At 56.4% G+C, this 17,406-nt stretch overlaps 8 protein-coding genes across 8 annotated transcripts; 2 read left to right on the top strand and 6 right to left on the bottom strand.

Moving 5' to 3' along the window:
- The first annotated feature begins 371 nt into the window (after positions 1-371).
- Positions 372-1,721, top strand: BO72DRAFT_242132 (GPI anchored serine-threonine rich family protein). Its single transcript, XM_040939933.1, has one exon. It carries the CDS (start codon positions 638-640, stop codon positions 1,478-1,480), a length of 843 nt encoding a protein of 280 aa, XP_040805273.1. The 5' UTR covers positions 372-637; the 3' UTR covers positions 1,481-1,721.
- A 499-nt stretch (positions 1,722-2,220) lies between these two features.
- On the bottom strand, positions 2,221-2,628 carry BO72DRAFT_345072 (uncharacterized protein; the record flags this gene model as incomplete). The annotated part of the gene is made up of 1 exon (XM_040940653.1): positions 2,221-2,628. A coding segment is annotated over one exon (408 nt), but the record flags the coding sequence as incomplete, so codon positions are not given.
- Positions 2,629-3,509: 881 nt separating this feature from the next.
- On the bottom strand, positions 3,510-4,491 carry BO72DRAFT_474858 (uncharacterized protein; the record flags this gene model as incomplete). Its single annotated transcript, XM_040947297.1, has 2 exons — positions 3,510-4,054; positions 4,470-4,491. 2 exons carry the CDS (start codon positions 4,489-4,491, stop codon positions 3,510-3,512), a joined length of 567 nt encoding a protein of 188 aa, XP_040805271.1.
- Positions 4,492-4,971: 480 nt separating this feature from the next.
- On the bottom strand, positions 4,972-6,842 carry BO72DRAFT_518741 (uncharacterized protein; the record flags this gene model as incomplete). The annotated part of the gene is made up of 2 exons (XM_040949665.1): positions 4,972-6,208; positions 6,274-6,842. 2 exons carry the CDS (start codon positions 6,840-6,842, stop codon positions 4,972-4,974), a joined length of 1,806 nt encoding a protein of 601 aa, XP_040805270.1.
- A 722-nt stretch (positions 6,843-7,564) lies between these two features.
- On the bottom strand, positions 7,565-9,742 carry BO72DRAFT_421639 (Zn(II)2Cys6 transcription factor; the record flags this gene model as incomplete). The annotated part of the gene is made up of 5 exons (XM_040942771.1): positions 9,013-9,742; positions 8,705-8,949; positions 8,520-8,654; positions 8,376-8,466; positions 7,565-8,315 (listed from the first exon to the last, which is right to left on the bottom strand). Exons 1-5 carry the CDS (start codon positions 9,705-9,707, stop codon positions 7,565-7,567), a joined length of 1,917 nt encoding a protein of 638 aa, XP_040805269.1. The 5' UTR covers positions 9,708-9,742.
- A 583-nt stretch (positions 9,743-10,325) lies between these two features.
- BO72DRAFT_369823 (NADH-cytochrome b-5 reductase) lies at positions 10,326-11,907 on the bottom strand (the record flags this gene model as incomplete). Its single annotated transcript, XM_040940932.1, has 3 exons — positions 10,326-11,549; positions 11,611-11,771; positions 11,826-11,907. 3 exons carry the CDS (start codon positions 11,905-11,907, stop codon positions 10,326-10,328), a joined length of 1,467 nt encoding a protein of 488 aa, XP_040805268.1.
- A 552-nt stretch (positions 11,908-12,459) lies between these two features.
- On the top strand, positions 12,460-14,177 carry BO72DRAFT_518728 (cytochrome P450; the record flags this gene model as incomplete). Its single annotated transcript, XM_040949664.1, has 2 exons — positions 12,460-12,648; positions 12,681-14,177. 2 exons carry the CDS (start codon positions 12,460-12,462, stop codon positions 14,175-14,177), a joined length of 1,686 nt encoding a protein of 561 aa, XP_040805267.1.
- Positions 14,178-14,568: 391 nt separating this feature from the next.
- BO72DRAFT_518725 (glycoside hydrolase family 12 protein) lies at positions 14,569-15,731 on the bottom strand. Its single transcript, XM_040949663.1, has 3 exons — positions 15,156-15,731; positions 14,841-15,061; positions 14,569-14,756 (listed from the first exon to the last, which is right to left on the bottom strand). The coding sequence occupies exons 1-3, from the start codon at positions 15,566-15,568 to the stop codon at positions 14,677-14,679; spliced, it is 714 nt and encodes a 237-aa protein (XP_040805266.1). The 5' UTR covers positions 15,569-15,731; the 3' UTR covers positions 14,569-14,676.
- Between the last annotated feature and the right edge of the window lie 1,675 nt (positions 15,732-17,406).

Genomic DNA, 17,406 nt, shown 5'->3' with positions numbered 1-17,406 from the left:
CCTATCGCTGTAAAGGACTAGATCGCTGAGTGCGAATCACTATTCGCCTTATGGGTCCTTCTCTCATTTATCCACGCGGGCCCTGGATCTCACCTGTTTTTAAACACAGCGACAGCAAACTTATGATTAGCAGCACTGGATAAGGTAAATAAGTGGGATCTCTACGAGTAGTTAAATTGGGTTCCCAGGAACCGTGCATCCCAGACCAATCAAGTGTTGATGGCCAAGACATGGCCAAGACATTCTCGGTGCACGGTCCCAACCGACCTCAAACAGCACAAATCAAGACGGCGCCCCGCAATGAAAACACCCCAAAAAGGTCTACGGCACGCACTATTCCCACTAGCGCGGGGAATGTTGGGTTCACGAGGCTGACCGTTAATCTCCGGGGATGCGACAAACCTCCTCACCTTATAATCCCCCCTCGCCCCTTGCTTCCATCACTCCCACCAGCCATTCCAACTACCAGTCATTCTTTACAGAATACAGAATCCAGTCACTCGTTTACCTCCGATTCTATCCTCATATTTCCTGACTAACGCTCTTGTCGCCATCTTGAGCATTCTTTGCATATACCCCTTTCTATTACCCGCTTGAACCGCACTCCCGCACCAGAACTGCAATCCACCGCAACAACATGCGTCTATCCATCCCCGCACTGCTGGTGTCGCTGACATCCCTCGCCTCGGCGATCAGCATCACCAAGCCGGGTCTCAACGCAACCTACCCGGCCGGCTCCACCCTGACCGTGAACTGGACGAGCGTCGACACCGACCCCAGCTACTTCAGCCTGTATCTCTGGAACTTCGTCTCGTGGCCGCCGACCTACGTGCCACTGGCCCTGGACATCCCGACCTCCGACCTGACGCACCGCGTGCAGATCCCCTGCGACACCGACCCGGAGTGGGGCTACCAGATTAGTGGCATCAACGGCACCAACGTGTACATCATCTACGCGCAGAGCGAGAAGTTCACCGTCGCGCCGCCGGTGCAGCCTTGCTCTGACCCGAAACCCTCGTCTCTCCCGGGGCTGCCGTCTCCCTCGCGCACCCCGGTGGCCGGCCCCACCTGCCCGGCCCCGGCCACGCAGACCGTTTATGTCACGGTGAGCCCCACCGGTTCCAGCTCTGTCTTGCCTCATCACCACCACACCGATCATCATGACCACCACCATCATCACTCTCCTTCAAATGTCCTCCCCGCTGCTACCCCCGCCATCCCCGTTGCTGTTGTCCCCGTCGTGACCTCCAAAACCGTGAAACCTGGAATCGTGCCTAAGACTATTGGTTGGTGTTCAGACTATGCCCACCCTGTGACCCTCAGCAATGTGCCCACGCCCACGGCAGCGGTGGTAGAGGTGTCGACAGGCCTGACGACGGCGGTGGTGACTGCTGCGCCGAGTGCAGAGGGGGGCGACGTGGTGGTGGAGACGGTGACGACGACGGTTAGTGTTGTGGGGGAGGCGTGCAAGTTCGCTTGAGGATCAGGTTAATCGCAGAGTTCAGCTGCGCCATTACTGTCGTGTATGTTTTGTATAGTGTAGCATACTTCAGTCCGAGTATGATCTAAACAAGCTCTACCATCCGATACCCATACCTAACACACTCAACATGCACCCATCAACCCGTACTCCCCCCCCACGCCACACCACCTTCCAACCCCACCCAAACCAGCCCTAATTCTAATCCCACCACCCCGAAGCCTTCATCACCTCCCCCTTCACCCACCCGCCCTCCTCCCCAGTAAAAGGCGCAGTCCGCAGCCCCTCCTTATTGTATCCCCCAACCACAACCCCCTGCACCGCCCTAACCTCCGACTCCTCATCCTCGTCATCCGACTCCTCGCACCCCACCGACGCAAACACGCAAACCACCACCTCCTGGTTGTCCGGCTTCCCCAGCCGGCCCCGATACGCCTCGACCACATGCTCCGGAGCCCGGCGCTCATCCCGCCACACCACCGCGACGTACCAACTGTACCGCAGCAGCTCATTGAAGAACAGCAGCTCGAAGAACGTCTCCATCCGGAGGCCATCTTCCAAAGCATTTCCCGTCTGCGGGGATGTCTGCAATAGCGTTACTTTGAGTTGCACACACAAACAAAGACAGAAAAAAAGGGGGACAAACATACCCAACTCTCCAAACAGATCTCCTCCCCACTGATCCCACTGCACGCGGTCATCACTCCCACCGACTGCGGAGGCGCATGCTGTTGCTGCTGCTGGTGCACCAGCATCCGGCGCCAGCTGGCCTCCTTCCGGAAATAGGCGGGGCATTTTCCCGGGCGCACGACGAAGTCGAGAGTGTGCCAGTGGAAAACTGCGTGGCTCGCGAAGGGGGCTGCCTCCGACGCGCTGCTGCAGCCGGGGGGTCGCGGGAAGAACCCGGGGAATGCCCACGCCAGCAGCGGGTTGAACTTCTTGGTAGCGGGTGCGGGGGTGGTGGGGGATGCTCGGGCGGGCCGGAAGAATAGGGCTTCCTGGAGCGGGTGGGAGGTTTGGATGAGGGTGCGCCAGGTGCGGCAGGTTAGTTGGGCGGCGGTGAGGAGGGTGCGCGGGTCGAGTTGCGAGAGGATGAGCTCGAGGAGCTCGGGGGTGTTGAGGGTGTGCTGCGTTGGGGATCCGGAGGGCATATTCATTTTTTCTTGTTGGTTGTTCACTTTGGGTGGGAGGTTTGGGGATGTTTGGTGGATTGGAGGGCGTGTGAGAGGGGCGCTCGTATCTGTCAGCCTTATTGGTCACGTGATTTCGATTATCCCCTGCTCGGAGGGGCGCTAGCTTGGCTGTACTTGAACAACTGGTTGGTTGGGTCATTGTTGTCGAGGTTAAAGGTGTTGATCGACACGTGTGTACCGCAGCCTGATGCTTGCATAGATGCAGGCGACATGCTCTGGTACAGTAGACGCCACCCAGGGAGATGCCTCTACCGCCGTCGCCAGCCGCAGATGACGTATGCGCCTTATTAGACACTCTTAAGAGGCTCACAACGACGCCCGATGTCTTACTCTCATATTCCAGTAAATATCCCCCTCCGCCTGCTGCGGATCGTTTTGATTGCGCACCCCACTGTGTCTTACCGAGTGCTAGGCTAGTCCTTTGACCTTCCCCACAAAAGGGGTTCCACTCGGTGAATCTTTATCCGGCGCCAAGCCTTGATGATTTGCAGCCGTTCGGCTCGATGATCTGGTGGTTCTTGTAGTCTAGCATACGCTAATATGATATAGCACGAGTCTTTCTAGAATGGCAAGTTGAGTATGACATGAAGAAATCTGTATACATCCGGCTTGTACAGATCATTATATAAGATGAACTTTACCCTCATCATTAGGTAATCTCGCAGACCAAGCAATGAGTACAACAATTCAGACGCAACAAATATACAAACCCAGGCAACATAAGCATTTACTAGAAACACCCCAACAAACCCCAGAACGACAAAGCAATTCCACAGAATTAACCCCATTCAAAGCCCACCCCTCCTTTTCAAGTTCACCCCCAAGATCCCCAACACCTACCCAAACAAATCCTCCACCCTCACGACCCCCCTCCTCACCATCTCCGCCACCACCGGCCCACTATCACTATAGAACTGGAACCGCTTGATCCGAATCCCCTCATTCAGCTCATCTGAGGTGTGCACAAACCGGAACCGAAACATACTCTCCACGCCCAGATCCCACTCCTGCCCATCCAGATCCTTTGCCTTCTTCTCCCCGGGAATCTTCCCGTCTGGTAGATCAATAAACAATTGCCCCTCGCCGACAAACTCCCATCCCCCGCCCTCGTCATCGTCACAGTCCACCACGCACACCCAGCTGGGCTCGTGGTGCGACCGCGCAAACGCCGCGTACTCCTGCCGCATCGCCTCCCACGCGGGGAGCCCGCCCTCGCACCGCTCGCCGTTGGGTTTGACGAACACAAAGTCCGGCGTCACCCAGTCCGTGTAGGGCGTTGTCCAGCTCTGCCGCGTGTCCCAGGCGTGCGTGCATTTTTCCATCCACGCCAGGGCGGGGTGCGCCCGGGCTGGGTCCCAGTTTTGGGTGCGGGTGATGTAGGCTGTGGTTTTTGGGGGGATCATTTTTTTGGGTTTTGTGGAGTTGGGGTTGGATGTGGATTGATTGGGTTTGCGGTGGTATGGTGTTGTAGTTGATGGGGGTTTTGGTTTCGGTGGGTAGAGGGAGAGGTGGATGGCTTTTTATAAGCACCGCCGTCGCTTCAAAGACTGCAGGACAAGCCAAGTAATCATGACTACGAAGTTCCAAGCCCTTTTGCAAGGATCGCGGTGTATACGAGGTGAAGCGGTGGCATGATGAGTCTACACTCGATCAGATTGTGCTGCATGAAAGGAAAATCAGTGGAAAGTGTGGGGTAGACCGGCCCAGATCCCCGGTTAAGGTTGGATCCAGAGATTCGGTCTTGGATATACGAACCGCCATACACTCTAATTGTATGCGCCCGCCGTTATAAGCACAAGGATGACCTGGATTGCCCATGGTCGGAGCCATTGTGACTGGAGTGATTTGGTGAGTTCAAAGGAACTCCACTCTTGTTGATCGTAAATTAAGGTTAGACTTCGTGACGCGGTGGGCGTGGACTGCCTACTGCCTACCCGCCATTGACTTTCGGGGTAGTGCTAGGTCCAGCGAGAATGCAAGAAGTAAGCTGGGGCTTTTGAATCTGGTAGCGCAGTCAATGAATTGCATGTTTACACAGGAAACGGTTTGTTCCTACTTTTTTTCTACAGTGCGGACCCATCTTACCTCACATTCGTCGCACCCGTGCAAGCACTATACCACCAAGGCCTACAAGATTTGGTGTTCCTATATCCTTTCTATTCCACGGTGCAAACCCCTCTCAAAACAAGTTAGAGTCCGACAGCAAATGAAATTCCAACAAGGCTCAAAGCAAACTGTCTATCACCATCTACAGTACACATAACGACGCCATACCACTAATCAACCCCCTCAACCCCCTCAACCCCTCGCAACCCCAGTATAACATCCCTCATCCCGCCACAGCACCGTCTTCCGCCCCCCTTTCACTGAATACACACTCCCCCCCAAATCCGCCACAATGACCTCCCCCTCCTCCCCCAAGCACAACCCAATCGGCTCATGAAAATGCCTAGCCAACACCTTCTTCCCGGCCCCGATATCCCCAAGATCCAACACATTCAACGAACACCCAACCGGATGCTCCCCACGATCCGTCCAATACAACCGTTTTGCGCCTGCATCAACCTCCAAATCAATCGGCTCCGGCAACCCCTCCAACAGCACCTCGACATCCCCCCGGCTTTCCGCCGTCTGGCCCGCGGGGATCTCCATCCCAGCCCTACAAATCCGGCCCCGATTCCCCTTGCTAGGCCCCTTCTGCGTCCAGTACACATACCCCGCCGCCACATCGAGCGCCACCCCGACGCACCACCGCGTCATGTCCCCCGTCTGCGCCTCCGAGCCGGCCCGGACCAGGATCTCATGCCCGGAGCCATCAAAGTTGCACCGGTGCACGCCCATGCCCTCGCGATCGCAGAAGTAGAGTTTCTCGGCCGTCTCGTCGAGGGTGAGCTGCTTGGGCGTGTGGACGTTTCCCGCGCGGATGAGGGTGCGGATGTCGCTTCCGTCGGCGTTGGCGGAGTGCACGGATCCGTCGCGCGTGGAGGTCGCTGCGCCCATGTTGGTCCAGAAGATGCGCCCGGCGGTGCGCGAGTAGGCGATGCCGTCCGGGAGGGATTGGCCTGTTATCAGGGGGTGCATTTTCTGGGTGGTGGGGTTGAAGGAGAGGATGCGTCCGGCTTGCGCGAGGGGGGTGGTTGCGGGGACGTTGGCGCCTAGGCCTACGTCTAGCACGTAGAGGGGTTGCGGTTGCTCGGGGCCTGGCCGGAGGGCGCCGGCGGGAGGTGCTGGTGCGGGTTCGTACAGCCCGCCGCTTGCGCTCTTGAGCCCCAACCGCCCTTTCGACAGGTAGTGCTCCCGCAGCCAGTCGACCGTCATCGACCCGTCGAGCCCCCGCTCGCCGATGTAATTGTCCTCGATGAAGGCGACCGTGTCCAGGCCGATCTGGTCCATCAGCCGACACGGCGGCTGGCTGTGCGGTTGCTGGAACATCTCAGTCCACAGGGTGTCGATCTCCCCCGCCGTGCTGATGTCTTCGGCTAGGATGAGCAGGATCTCGCGCTTGATGGCTGCCCAGAGGCGGTTGAAGATGAATCTATCTCATGTCAGCGGGGTTTGATACCATGTAGGATGAGGATGAGGATCGGAGGGGAAACGAACCCGGTCGACTCCCGCCGCGCCGTCACCGGGATCAGCCCGCATCCGCGCAGCACCTCGCTCAACTGCTCGAAGTGTCCCGGGTCAGTCTCCCCGCAGCTCATGAGCTCCACTGAGCGGATCGTCGGCGGCATCGTGAAGTGCATGTTCAGCACACGGGCGCGGCGCGCTGGTCTGATCTGCGGAATCATCAGTCGCGACTTAAAGCTGCTGCTGTTGGAGACGAGGATGCAGTCGTCCGGGGTATGGGCGTCGAGCTCGGCGAAGGTGGCGATCTTGAGGTCGAGGCGTTCGGGGATCGCTTCGATGACGAGCCAGGCGTCGCGGACGGCGTCGGGGAGAGAGGTGAACACCTGGTAGTCTCCGGGACCTGCTGAGATTGGGGCTGGGAGGAGGGCTTCGAACTCCGCTCGGTGGGCGTCGATGTAGGTGGCTGCAGTGGTGAGGGCATCAGGGGAGAGGTCGCGGATGTGCACGCGGTGGCCGCCGGCGAGGAGGGCGGAGGCGATGCGGCTGCCCAGGACGCCGGCGCCTAGGATGGTGATCGGGCGTGTCTTGGAGGATTGTGACATATTTCAGGGAGTATGATCTTGACTCTGTAGCAAATGGATTGAAACGCCCTTTTGTCGCCGCACGGGTACTTATATACTGCACAGCAATGCCTAAGGGGGTTTTCGTCATTTGTGCCATATTCTAGTGAGTTAACCAATGTCGTCAAGGCAAACCTGATCGCAATGACCAGTCTTATCCGCACATATCCGATCTCAAACTTGGTTTCGACCTGCTCAGATCTGATCGGACTGAGAACGGATACACCTCGGAGACGCTCGGAGCTGCTCGGAGAAGTTCTGAACATTCCCGCTCCGCAGTGGCCCAGCCGGTTTGCCGAAGCCAGATCGACGGGCGGGTGAGACGTGATTTACACCGATTGCGGGTACACGTGAGAACTGCTAGTATGACAATTCTACAGCATGCAAGTGCTTGGGCTGTCTTGGTCTTGGCCTATTCTCCAACTTTTCGCATACCCTCCAGTGATATCATAACTTGACGCTTAGTATGCCACCTTGGTGAAAGAAGTAACAGCGAGGAAGCTACCTCATGCGAACTTCCCGCGATGCATCCAGCGGATGAAGAAAGTATCAAATTAGGGCATTGTTTTGCCCGGCCAATCTTCAATGTCCTTGGCGACCAGCACTACTAGGTAAGGCCAAACTAGCCAGCCACTCATTCTACTGCACAGTATAACTGGATGATGATAGCCCAATCCCAAGGCTTTGTGTCGAAGTGACCCAACTCACTCAAATCCCATCCTCTCTCCCCTATCTCCCTCCCGCCCCCCCTCAACCTCCAACAAAGCCCTCAACGCCCGCGAATACGGCCCGAAATGCCTCCGATTCGTATCCTCATCGCACCACTCCGACCCTCTTGCCTCCAGCTGCAACATCCCCACGAGCCGCTGCACCAAATCGTCCGCTGCCTCCGACTCTCCATCCACTTCAGCTTGACCCCGATGCACCCCCAACCCCCGTAGCGTGACCGCACAACTCACCGCATTATGCACAAACGCCCACGACCGACACACCGCCTTCGACAACCGATACAGATCCAGAAACGCGGCGACGACCCGCGCGGCCGTCGCCGTGCACTCTTTCACAATCGCTGGATCGTGGGCTGCGGACAGGTCCAGATGGAGCCGGTACATGCGGCAGATGACGTAGCCGAGGTGGATCTGGAAGGCGAGGCGCTCGAGGTGTTGCTGGAGGCTGGTGCAGTGTCGTTTGTCGGTGAGGAAACGGGCGGCGGAGTTTTGGAGCGCGAGGAATTGGTCCTTGGCGGTTAGGGCTTGCGGGGGTGTTGTTACGGGTTGTTGGTTGAGAACCAGTTGGCAGATGCGGAGGCTGCTGGATTGGAAGGTTAGGCCGCCTTGCTTGGGGGCTTGGTGGTTGAGGCACGGGAGTGGGGTTGTGGTGCTGGTGGCTGGGAGGGCGCTGGGCGGGCGGTCGTAGGTGAAGGAGAGGAAACAGTCTTGTTGGATTAGGGTCCACCTTTTTGGGCCCAGTGGTCAGCGGGGTGTGAGCGGGGGGAACGCTTGCGGTGAGAGTTACCATAGTCTACTCCATCGCGGTCTTTCGGCAGGTGGAACAGAAACTGGGACGTCGTGTAAGCCAATGCTTTGCGCGAGGCGCATGGTTGCGCCTGCTTTCGTTAGTCCTGGCTTTGTGAAGTAAGGCGCACTGTGGGCAACCTACCCATCAGGATCCAGGCGCTGTTGGTGTCAAGGTTATTGCGTAGACAATGCCCGATCAGCGCCATGGCCTGGATCTGCTCCAGGTTGGTCTGGCTGAAGAAATTGGACAGACGCAGGCAATGGAAGGATGAGCACACTGCAATCCCATCCGTTAGGACAAGCTTACTGGGTGGGATTCAGACTCACAGAAGACTCTAGAACGTAGATCGCGTTCTTGAATGGGATCGTCGGCGAACTGCACCGCGCACGCTAGCACAGCAAACAGCAGTGCCAGCCAGGAAGATTCCGGCTCCTCATCCGGCTTGGCTTTGTCCGAGGGGTCAAGCCGTGTGCGTTGGTGCAGGAAGTCCATCAGCGCCGCCCCAAATTCGTCGATCGACACCAGAACCGGGTAAAACGGGTACGCGGTGGTCTGGTACGTTTGCCAGTAGCTACTTCTGTTAGCCGTCGTGCATCACACAACTAAAGTCCCAATGCATGGTGATTATGCCCACCGAAGAATATCCTCATCATCCGGCAACGTCTCGCAGACATCTCGGGTGGTCGCCTGTAGTCCCCAGAGCCCCGTGAACGGATACGCGCGGGGCACGCCCCCGTCATCCATCATCGCATCCTGCAGCAGCTGCTCCTGAGCCATCTGCGGCTCCCGACACCCCAATACCCGAGGAAAGTCTGCATGTCGTCCCAGGAAGATCGTGGCGCCGGTGGCCTCCTCGACGACTTGTTGTCCTGGAGCTTTCCGGGGCCGGCTTTCCGATTCAGCCGGACTTGATGTCTCAACTACGAGCGGTGACGACGACGAACCCGGATACGACTCGGACCCTGTGGCTGCAATGTGCTGAAAGCTTGCTTTCAGCTCCCCAATCTGACGCTCGATAGCTTCCAGCCGCGCAATGGCCGCCGCCGGATGCCACGCGGCGGGTACAACTCCCGGCTCGGGCTCGGAGGGTCTCGGACTACTTTGGCCCTCTGGTTCTCTGATGGCTGATCGTGCAGGTGCAGAGGTAGTCGGCATGCGGCAGAGCTCTGGGTGGCTGCGCTTGACGCAGCTGCTGCAGGGCGTCTGACCGTTGCACCGGACCTTGCGGTGGCGGCAGGGGAAGCACGAGCGGATGCTGCGGGTCCGGCGTTTGTCCCGGAGCAACTCGCTCACCAGCCTCGTGTCGTAGGGGTATTCTGCCTCGGCCATTGTCTGTTGATTGTGCTCCAAGTGAAGAATCTTTGTGGAAGTGAAGGGTCGGGTTCCACGAGCATTCATTCATGGCTGTTCGTTGTTTGGTTTCGGCCGGTGGGCTCCGGTCACCTCCGCTGAGCTCCGATTGGCTCGGGCGCAGCCGGGGCGGATCTGGAGCGACTCGGGTCACATGACAAGGGCATACTGAACGACATTTATCCGTCAATACCTGAAGCAATGTGTAGAGTACTTTGGTACTGCCCAACGGATTATAACTTCTGAATCCTTTATCTTTTGTAATCAGTCTTCAGAGAAGAAAAGACAGCGCATACATCCGAGTTTGGGTATACCAAGAAAACTGAACCCGCGTATATACCCTTAGATTGACTATTTCAAACATACTCAAGCCGGTCAGAGAGAACAACGAAGAAGAGTACAAGCTTCATGAGGAGCAAGACCAGTCATTTAAAAACACCATCAGAGATTGCATCAAACATTCCTGCCTAACACAAATCATACTCTTTCAACCTATTCCCAAAATCAAACCCCAACAATATTCAAGGTCAGATTGCCAGAGCCATAGCAGACACCAACAACAAACAACAAACCCTACAACCAATGCAGCACGCCGCATTAAAACAAAAACACCTGATCCATCGCCTTCGACATGGCCCCAGGCTGCTGATACCCCAGCCCAGCCAAATTCTTCTTCATCGCCTCAATCATCGGCGGCGGCCCACAGAGAAACACCCGAGTGTCGGCCGCCGGCGCCGGGAACGCCTCCTGGATCAGTTCCTGCGTCACGAACCCCCTCCTCCCGTCCCACTTGCCCTCCGGCCGCGAGAGCACATACTCCATGCGGAACCGCCCGGGAAACCGTGCGGCATAGGTGTCGAGCTCCCTGCGGAGCAGGATATCCCCCTCCGTGTTGTTCGCATACAGTAAGGTAATTTGGATGTTGTTGCTCGGGTCATCCAGCGACGCGCGGATGATCTGATACATGGGTGTGATGCCCGTGCCGCCGGCGATCATGCCGATGTGCCGGGCGAAGTCCGGCGTGAACTTCATCGCGCCCTTGGGTCCGCGGATCTCGATCTCCTGGCCTAGTGCCATTGAGGCAAGGTGCTGGGTCATCAGCCCTTGGTCGTAGACCTTGATCAGGAGCTCGACGCGGCCCAGGTCGCTGTTGTTGGAGATCGGGGTGTAGGAGCGGGAGACGCTCTTCCCGTTGATCGTGGCGCGGAGGGCGATGTGCTGGCCTGTCGGGAGGCCGAGGTGGTCGTCAGGGTGGGGCAGGGCGAAGGCAATGTGGTAGACCTTCGGGGCGATAAGGTCCTTGCGGATGAGTTGGAACTTGCGCCATTGTTTGGGGTCGAGGGGTTGCATGGCTGTGGTGGTGGAGGTCGTGATCTCGGGAAGAGTGCAAGTGGATTTGAGAGCGGATTTGAGAATTAGGGTGTCGGAGCGGGAGGGGCGGTAGGGCTTGTGGGATGCGAAGCTCTCCTGGACGTCGAGCTTGGTGGAGAGCCAGACGGTGAGAGCACCGGTCAGACTGATTTGGAGAGCGCTGCCAATGCCCACCCCGGACCAGAAGGAGGATTTAGAGGTTGTTCCAGAGGGAAGGTGGATTTCTTGGAGGAGATGCGGGAGGAACAGTTGAGGCTGGCGCAGTATCTCGAGTCCGTTGCTGTATACACTATACCCTAATCCAGCAGCCAGGCCGAGAGGAATGGCCGCGAGGAGCGATTTGCGTAGACGCCTAAGGGTGGAGCCTTGTAGCTTGCGCACGTCGACTGCAGCGACCTGGGAGACTTTCTCGAAGGTCGGACGATATACCTCGATGGCTTCGGCTTGGTCCTGCGGTTTCGGTCAGTCAATTCTGTGCGCGCATGGTTGACTTGATGTGAAAGAAATATACCTCAGCTGCAAGGTCCCCGATCAGATACGGCTCGAGAAGTTCGCGGGCTTCGTCCGAGTGTCCGATCTCCTCGAAGGCCTCGGTGGCATCTAAGCCAGCCACTTCTAACAAGACAGGAACACCACCTGGGTGATTATCGAGATAGGTAGTGATGTTGTAGACTAAACGTGTGAGTATTGGGATTATCAACAGCTACATGACCAGGGCATTGATACCTTTATTGTGCAAAACAATCCAGACATCGTCTTTCTTGTTATGAATGTTAACCTGCTCGAGGGTATATGTGGTTGATGCCATAAGGGCTGACCGGGGAGGGTTGATAATTGCGGTAACAGACGGTAAGAGGAAGAAACAATCAAGTGTGTTCATGGCGTGAGGAACACGAGGTTCCGTTGCTCATATATCGATTATAACAGTGTCAGTCATTCAACAATCTCTTCCCTCGACAAATGGGAATGTTGCCGATTGCCACTGTCAGGAAATCGCGACAGTGGATACCGAACGGGCTTCGTGAGTACTTCGTACGAACCTCGTGCGAACTTCGGCCGTGGCTGATTGCACGTCTCCACTGCAGTCACCAATCGGAATGGTGGCAATGCCAAGTAAATTGTTCGCTCATTGCTCTACGCCTAGCTTCAGACATTCGAGGTTGATGTGAACAGTATGGTGTATGTATGTGTTCCGAACTCCGAGCAGCGTACACACAATGATACTGCCTCTATATAAAGATGAAGAATCAATGCTCCCGTTTTCATTCCGGCACAATCCTGGCTTCACCTTTGCAAACACCTAATCACAATCCCCTTGTGACTGACCCTGTTCACAAGATCTTTAAAGCAGCCTATGGATATGTCGCTCAAGACATTCTATCTAATCGGTGACAATACCTCGGCGCAGGATGTAGCTGTGCAGCCTTCATGGAAAATTGAAGACCTCAAAAGAGCAGTGGGCCTCGCCCTACATATAGTTCAACCGCTGGGCAAGTCGCTGCAGATGAACCTCCAGATAACACTCAGCTGCGCTAACATGGAACTTCAGGTATCACATTCCACCCGCTTGCCGACATTCAGACCCTCGAAACAGTCAGCGACGTGCTATCAACACCCCTCAACATCGGAATCCGCATCAATGGCCGGGCTGTGCAGCTCCCCCAAGGACCAGAGGGCCTGCCTTTGGTGGGCAGCTTCTACGAGATCTTTCCCGATCATCTAGGCAACCACTATCGACTGTTTCGCAAATACGGCTCGGTGATCAAGACGACTAACATGGGCAAAACTACCTATCTAACCGACGACCCCGAGGTAGCGAGCATCGCACTCCAGGAGTCGGTCTACTTCACCAAGAACATCAACGAGAGCCACCCCCTCTACGGAGTCAAGGACAACACCGCCATCTTTATCGGGGATACCGAGACGGAGAATTGGCGTCTCGCCCACCGCTTCCTCCCGCCGGCCATGGGCCCTAAAGCCGTGCGCCACTACACCCCGCTGATGCAGGAGTGCGTCCGCAGTTCGTTCTCCGTCTTCGACGCCCTCGACGCCCAGGGCAGCTCGTTCAACGTGTACCAGTACATGCTCAAGCTCGCCTCCCAAACCATCGGCAAGTTCTCGCTCAACGCCGACTTCGAGCACTTCACCCGCGTCGACGCCCCGCTGCACCCGATCGTGACCAACATCGCCGACCTCCTTTCCCTGAACAAGAAGGTCACGGCCCGGGGCAACTGGTACCGCTCCCTGCCCTTCGGCGACCCAGCCCGGCTCCGCGAGGTCCGCCGGACCTGTTACACCCTGCTACAGGACTACATCGACCAAGCGGCCGAGTCCGGGATCAAGGACCTCCCGCTCAACGAAGCCGCCCTGAAAGCCTCGTGCGTCGTCGACTACCTGCTCAACGGCGTCGACGACAAAGGCGAGCACTTCCCGACCCCGCTCATCCTCGCCAACATGATGATCGTCACCGGCGCGGGCTTCACCACCACCTCCGCGCTCCTGTCCTGGCTCATCTACAGCCTGGTCACCTACCCAGACACCCAGGACCGGTTCCTCCAGGAGCTCGTCGACCACAACATCTCCCACGAGACTACCTGGTCCCCCGAGCTGGCACATAGCCTGCCCTACCTCGACAACTTCGTCAAGGAGACCCAGCGCCTGCACAACGCCTCCTTCCAGCCCGGCCGCACCACCAAGACTGACGTCGTGCTTCCGGGAGGATACCGCCTGCCCCCGGACAGCGTGATCATCCCCGCACTCTACGCCATCCATACTAACCCAGACGTCTGGCGGGATCCCTTCCGCTTCGACCCGGACCGTTGGGATACTGAGGAGGTCAAACACCGCCACCGCTGCGCGTACATCCCCTTCGCGACGGGCCCGCGCGGCTGCATCGGGTTCAATTTTGCCTTGCTTGAGGTCAAGGTCCTGCTGTCAGAGCTGGTGTATCGGTATGAGTTCACTCGTGAGGGGCTGGAGGCCGTCGAGTACGACCCTGAGTTCCAGCTGATTCGGCCGTTGAATTTCTATGTCACGGCTAAGCGGCGGACGAGTTGGCCGAAGGCTTCTGCTCGGTGAGAGGGGTAGAAGGAGGGGGGGTGGCATCTTATGCTGGGATTGAAATGACGTGGCGGATGTATGTACATATAACGGGGTAGAATCCGAACCTTCTGGTGAACGGATTGTGCGCTTCTGATTCCAACGAGGCCTGAGTCCGAGTGGATGTCATGACGAGAGTACGGTTATAACGTGGGTGCTTCCCGATAACCCAACCAGTCGAGTGGAACTCTAGTATAGCTATTCGTCAATTGGTAGACAGTGTGTTCAAGATACAAGAGTGGAAATCATAATGGGTATATGGTCATCTGTACGACGTCATGTACTACGGCAAATGGTTTTCAATCATTGGGTCGTGTCTCAAAAGAACAGGATATACGTATGACCTATACTGTCGGAATCCTTAAAGCATGTCAGGTGTGAAAGAGACTAGACCGCCGTGGCAACACAACCGCAAATTTCGATGAGAGCCCTAGTGCCCCGTTGCAGTCATCGCATCCAGATCTCGAACAGTACCAACCTACTGTACGCTGGCAGACCAGTCCGAGACAGTGAGCGTGGCGGGACCACCCGTGAAAGGCTCGGTGCCGAATTGGAGCGCTAGCAGGTAATTTCCATTAGAACAAAGCTCTCCCACAGATAGTGCTCGGGAAAGTGGAGGGAGGAGAGGTTGAAATGGCTTACTGATGAGATACTGGCTACTGGCGGGGAAGCCGTGGTTCTGCGTCAGGTACTTGAAGAAATCGTTGACGTCGCCCTGAAACGAGGTGATCGGGGTCGGAGCCACAAAGCTGTAGGTCTTCTGCGCGCCGTTGACGCCGTACCACAGCTCCCAGGTCTGGCCCTCGACCGTGGCGGTCGCGATCTTGGACCCTAGGGGCTGGACGCCGCCGTAACGAGCAAGCCTATTTTAACGGAAAAGAGGGGTGAGATGGTGGGCTCGGTTCGCATGCCGCTGAGCTTTCTGGGCGCGCTTGGTTTCCAGAGGAGGGTACATACCAGATCATGAGCTCATAGTCCCCACTCCAGGTGACATGGTTGATATCCGCCGCGGTGAAGAGATCGTAGGCCACGTCCGCGCGGATGCCCGTGTTGTCATAGCTCCACTGGGCGGCGGTGGGGATCCGGCTGATCTGGCTGACGAGCTTCTTGTTAAAGCTCAAGCCGGAGTTGGCGTAGCTCTTAACCGAGTTCTCCCCGCCGGACCAGTTCCATTTCGTCGACCAAGATGTGCCCGCGCTGGAGGCGGAGTTCACGGTGGTGCATTGCGAGCCGGAGCCGGCGTCTTTGCCCCACAGATTGTTGTTGATGGTGTACACGCTACCGGTGTAGGTAGCGTATTGATCGCAGAGTTGAGTCTGTTGGGCGACAGCGGCACCGGCGAGAGATGCGAGGAAGTAGAAGGCCTTCATTTTCGATGATGGGAAATGCTTGCTGTGATGTTTGATGGGGGATGAGATGCTGGCTTCTGAGATGGTGGTTATGAGCCGAATTTATAGCTTGAATATGCAGACTACAGCAGGAGACACAGCTTGAACGCGATGCATGTCCACTGCCAGAAGTACGAGACAATTGGCACATTTGGCAAATCGAGTCCGAAGCTAGTGTATCAAAGATGAGGATCTTGGACCCTTTGGGCCCACCCGTCGGAGATTTGGGTACGGAGGCGATCAGCCCGTGCCGAATAATGTGATTCTAGCGGGGGATGTCAGACTTAGGCTGTATCATGAAGAGTCCTTGGGGAATTCTGCCAGAAGAGCATTGACCTATGTAACCATGACTTTGAAGCGCCCCATATGGCCCGACCGCAGGCAAATACCTCCCGAGTGGTTCTTCAGACGCGGGACGCTCGCTTCAGAGCTAGCCTGCAGGGTACTCCCCGATCAGCAAGTGTAGCCGTGTGAGAGTAATCTGGGGATAGACATCTAGTTTAGCGTAAGCCTGCGTCTGATTTCGATTTGGACGTTGCACTGCTTGGCCCTGCAACATCATCGTACGTCGCTGTAGGGTAGAGCCCCTCTCTGGCAGGCTAAAGTGGATAAATAAACGCCAGCAGCAGTGATCTAGGCCATGTACCTCAATCAAATCCGCATACAGTATTTTCTGACTGCTGCCGGACCAATCGGCAAATCCTTGGTAAAATCTGCAGAAGTGTTGTCGGCAAAGCGTCGGCGGCACTGGGGTGGAGACTGTGCAGGAAGCTTCGGCATTGGTGCCCACAGCCCCCGTCGAGAAACCAGGGTCTGTTTTAGCCTGAGACTCCGACTCCGACGGCAGAAGACTAGTGTGCTTGGTGTGCGGATGTTACGACGTGAAACAAATCTGCCTGGCTGAGGTGGAGACTCGCGGAGATGGTCCCGTCGGCAGTTTATCACGACTTCAAATTGCCGGCGCCAGATGTTAAGCGAGGAGCGATCTGCAGGCTGCAGGGCCAGGCCAGGGTCCAGCACGCTTTAATGCGACTATTATTGCTAATTTAAATTTAGCCTCGTTTCTGGAATGTGGGGCCGCACCCTGAATGACGGCCGAAAAGTCAGGTAAGGGCAAGAGCAAAGGCAGAGGCAGTTGAGACATTGGGACCTAGCTCTTTGGCTGGAGACACGTCTCCGAGCTCACTGAAAGCCCTTCTTATGCTGTCATTCTTAGTAGCTTCTAGAGGCCAGGTGTGATATTGCATCGCACTGGAATATCAAGGGTCACGACCACCACGGTTATACACGGGCCGGGGCGATGTGGGGCTCAACGACAATCGGCAGAGCCTGCTGAAAGCCTGGCAATAAACCGAGGTTGACTGGCCCTCAATCGGCATAAGTCCAAATATTTGGTCTATACTTAATTAGAGGGGAGCAATTGTTGAACTAATGGTTTTAATGCAGAATGATGTGTATGTACAACAAGTTGTAAGCTTGAACTCGGATAGTTTGATGCTGTTTATACATTCCTAGTTTGGGGGAAATGTTAGGCACCTACCCGCAACCCGGGAGGGTCGAAGATGGCACCTCGTGTTTGCTTGGTGGTGCCTAAGCCCTGGACTGAACATAATGCAAAATACACAAGCTCTAGATGTTTACTATCTAGGAACTAATTTTTGTCAAAGAAGAGCTGTTCGTCCATCACTGCCCACAGTCGAGGAGGGCTTGAATCAGCCCTAAGCATGAGCCATTGTGAACCTGATGATAGGCCCGCAAACCAGCTGCATCGTAAACCTATTCAGTGCACGTCTCATCATAGTGGGAGATAGCAGTTCTAT

Source organism: Aspergillus fijiensis (assembly GCF_003184825.1).
Source record: "Aspergillus fijiensis CBS 313.89 unplaced genomic scaffold BO72scaffold_6, whole genome shotgun sequence".
Taxonomy (NCBI): Eukaryota; Fungi; Ascomycota; class Eurotiomycetes; order Eurotiales; family Aspergillaceae; genus Aspergillus; species Aspergillus fijiensis.
The sequence above is the reverse complement of the archived record's forward strand: the minus strand, read 5'-3'. Positions and strand labels throughout refer to the sequence as shown.

Bases quoted from the DNA above. Each gene is read 5' to 3' on its own strand.
- BO72DRAFT_242132 (XM_040939933.1), top strand. From the start codon at position 638: ATGCGTCTATCCATCCCCGCACTGCTGGTGTCGCTGACATCCCTCGCC.
- BO72DRAFT_518725 (XM_040949663.1), bottom strand. From the start codon at position 15,568: ATGAAGGCCTTCTACTTCCTCGCATCTCTCGCCGGTGCCGCTGTCGCC. The intron at 15,062-15,155 runs GTATGTACCCTC...CCGTTAAAATAG, and splicing joins GACTATGAGCTCATGATCTG to GCTTGCTCGTTACGGCGGCG. The intron at 14,757-14,840 runs GTAAGCCATTTC...ATTACCTGCTAG, and splicing joins CAGTAGCCAGTATCTCATCA to CGCTCCAATTCGGCACCGAG.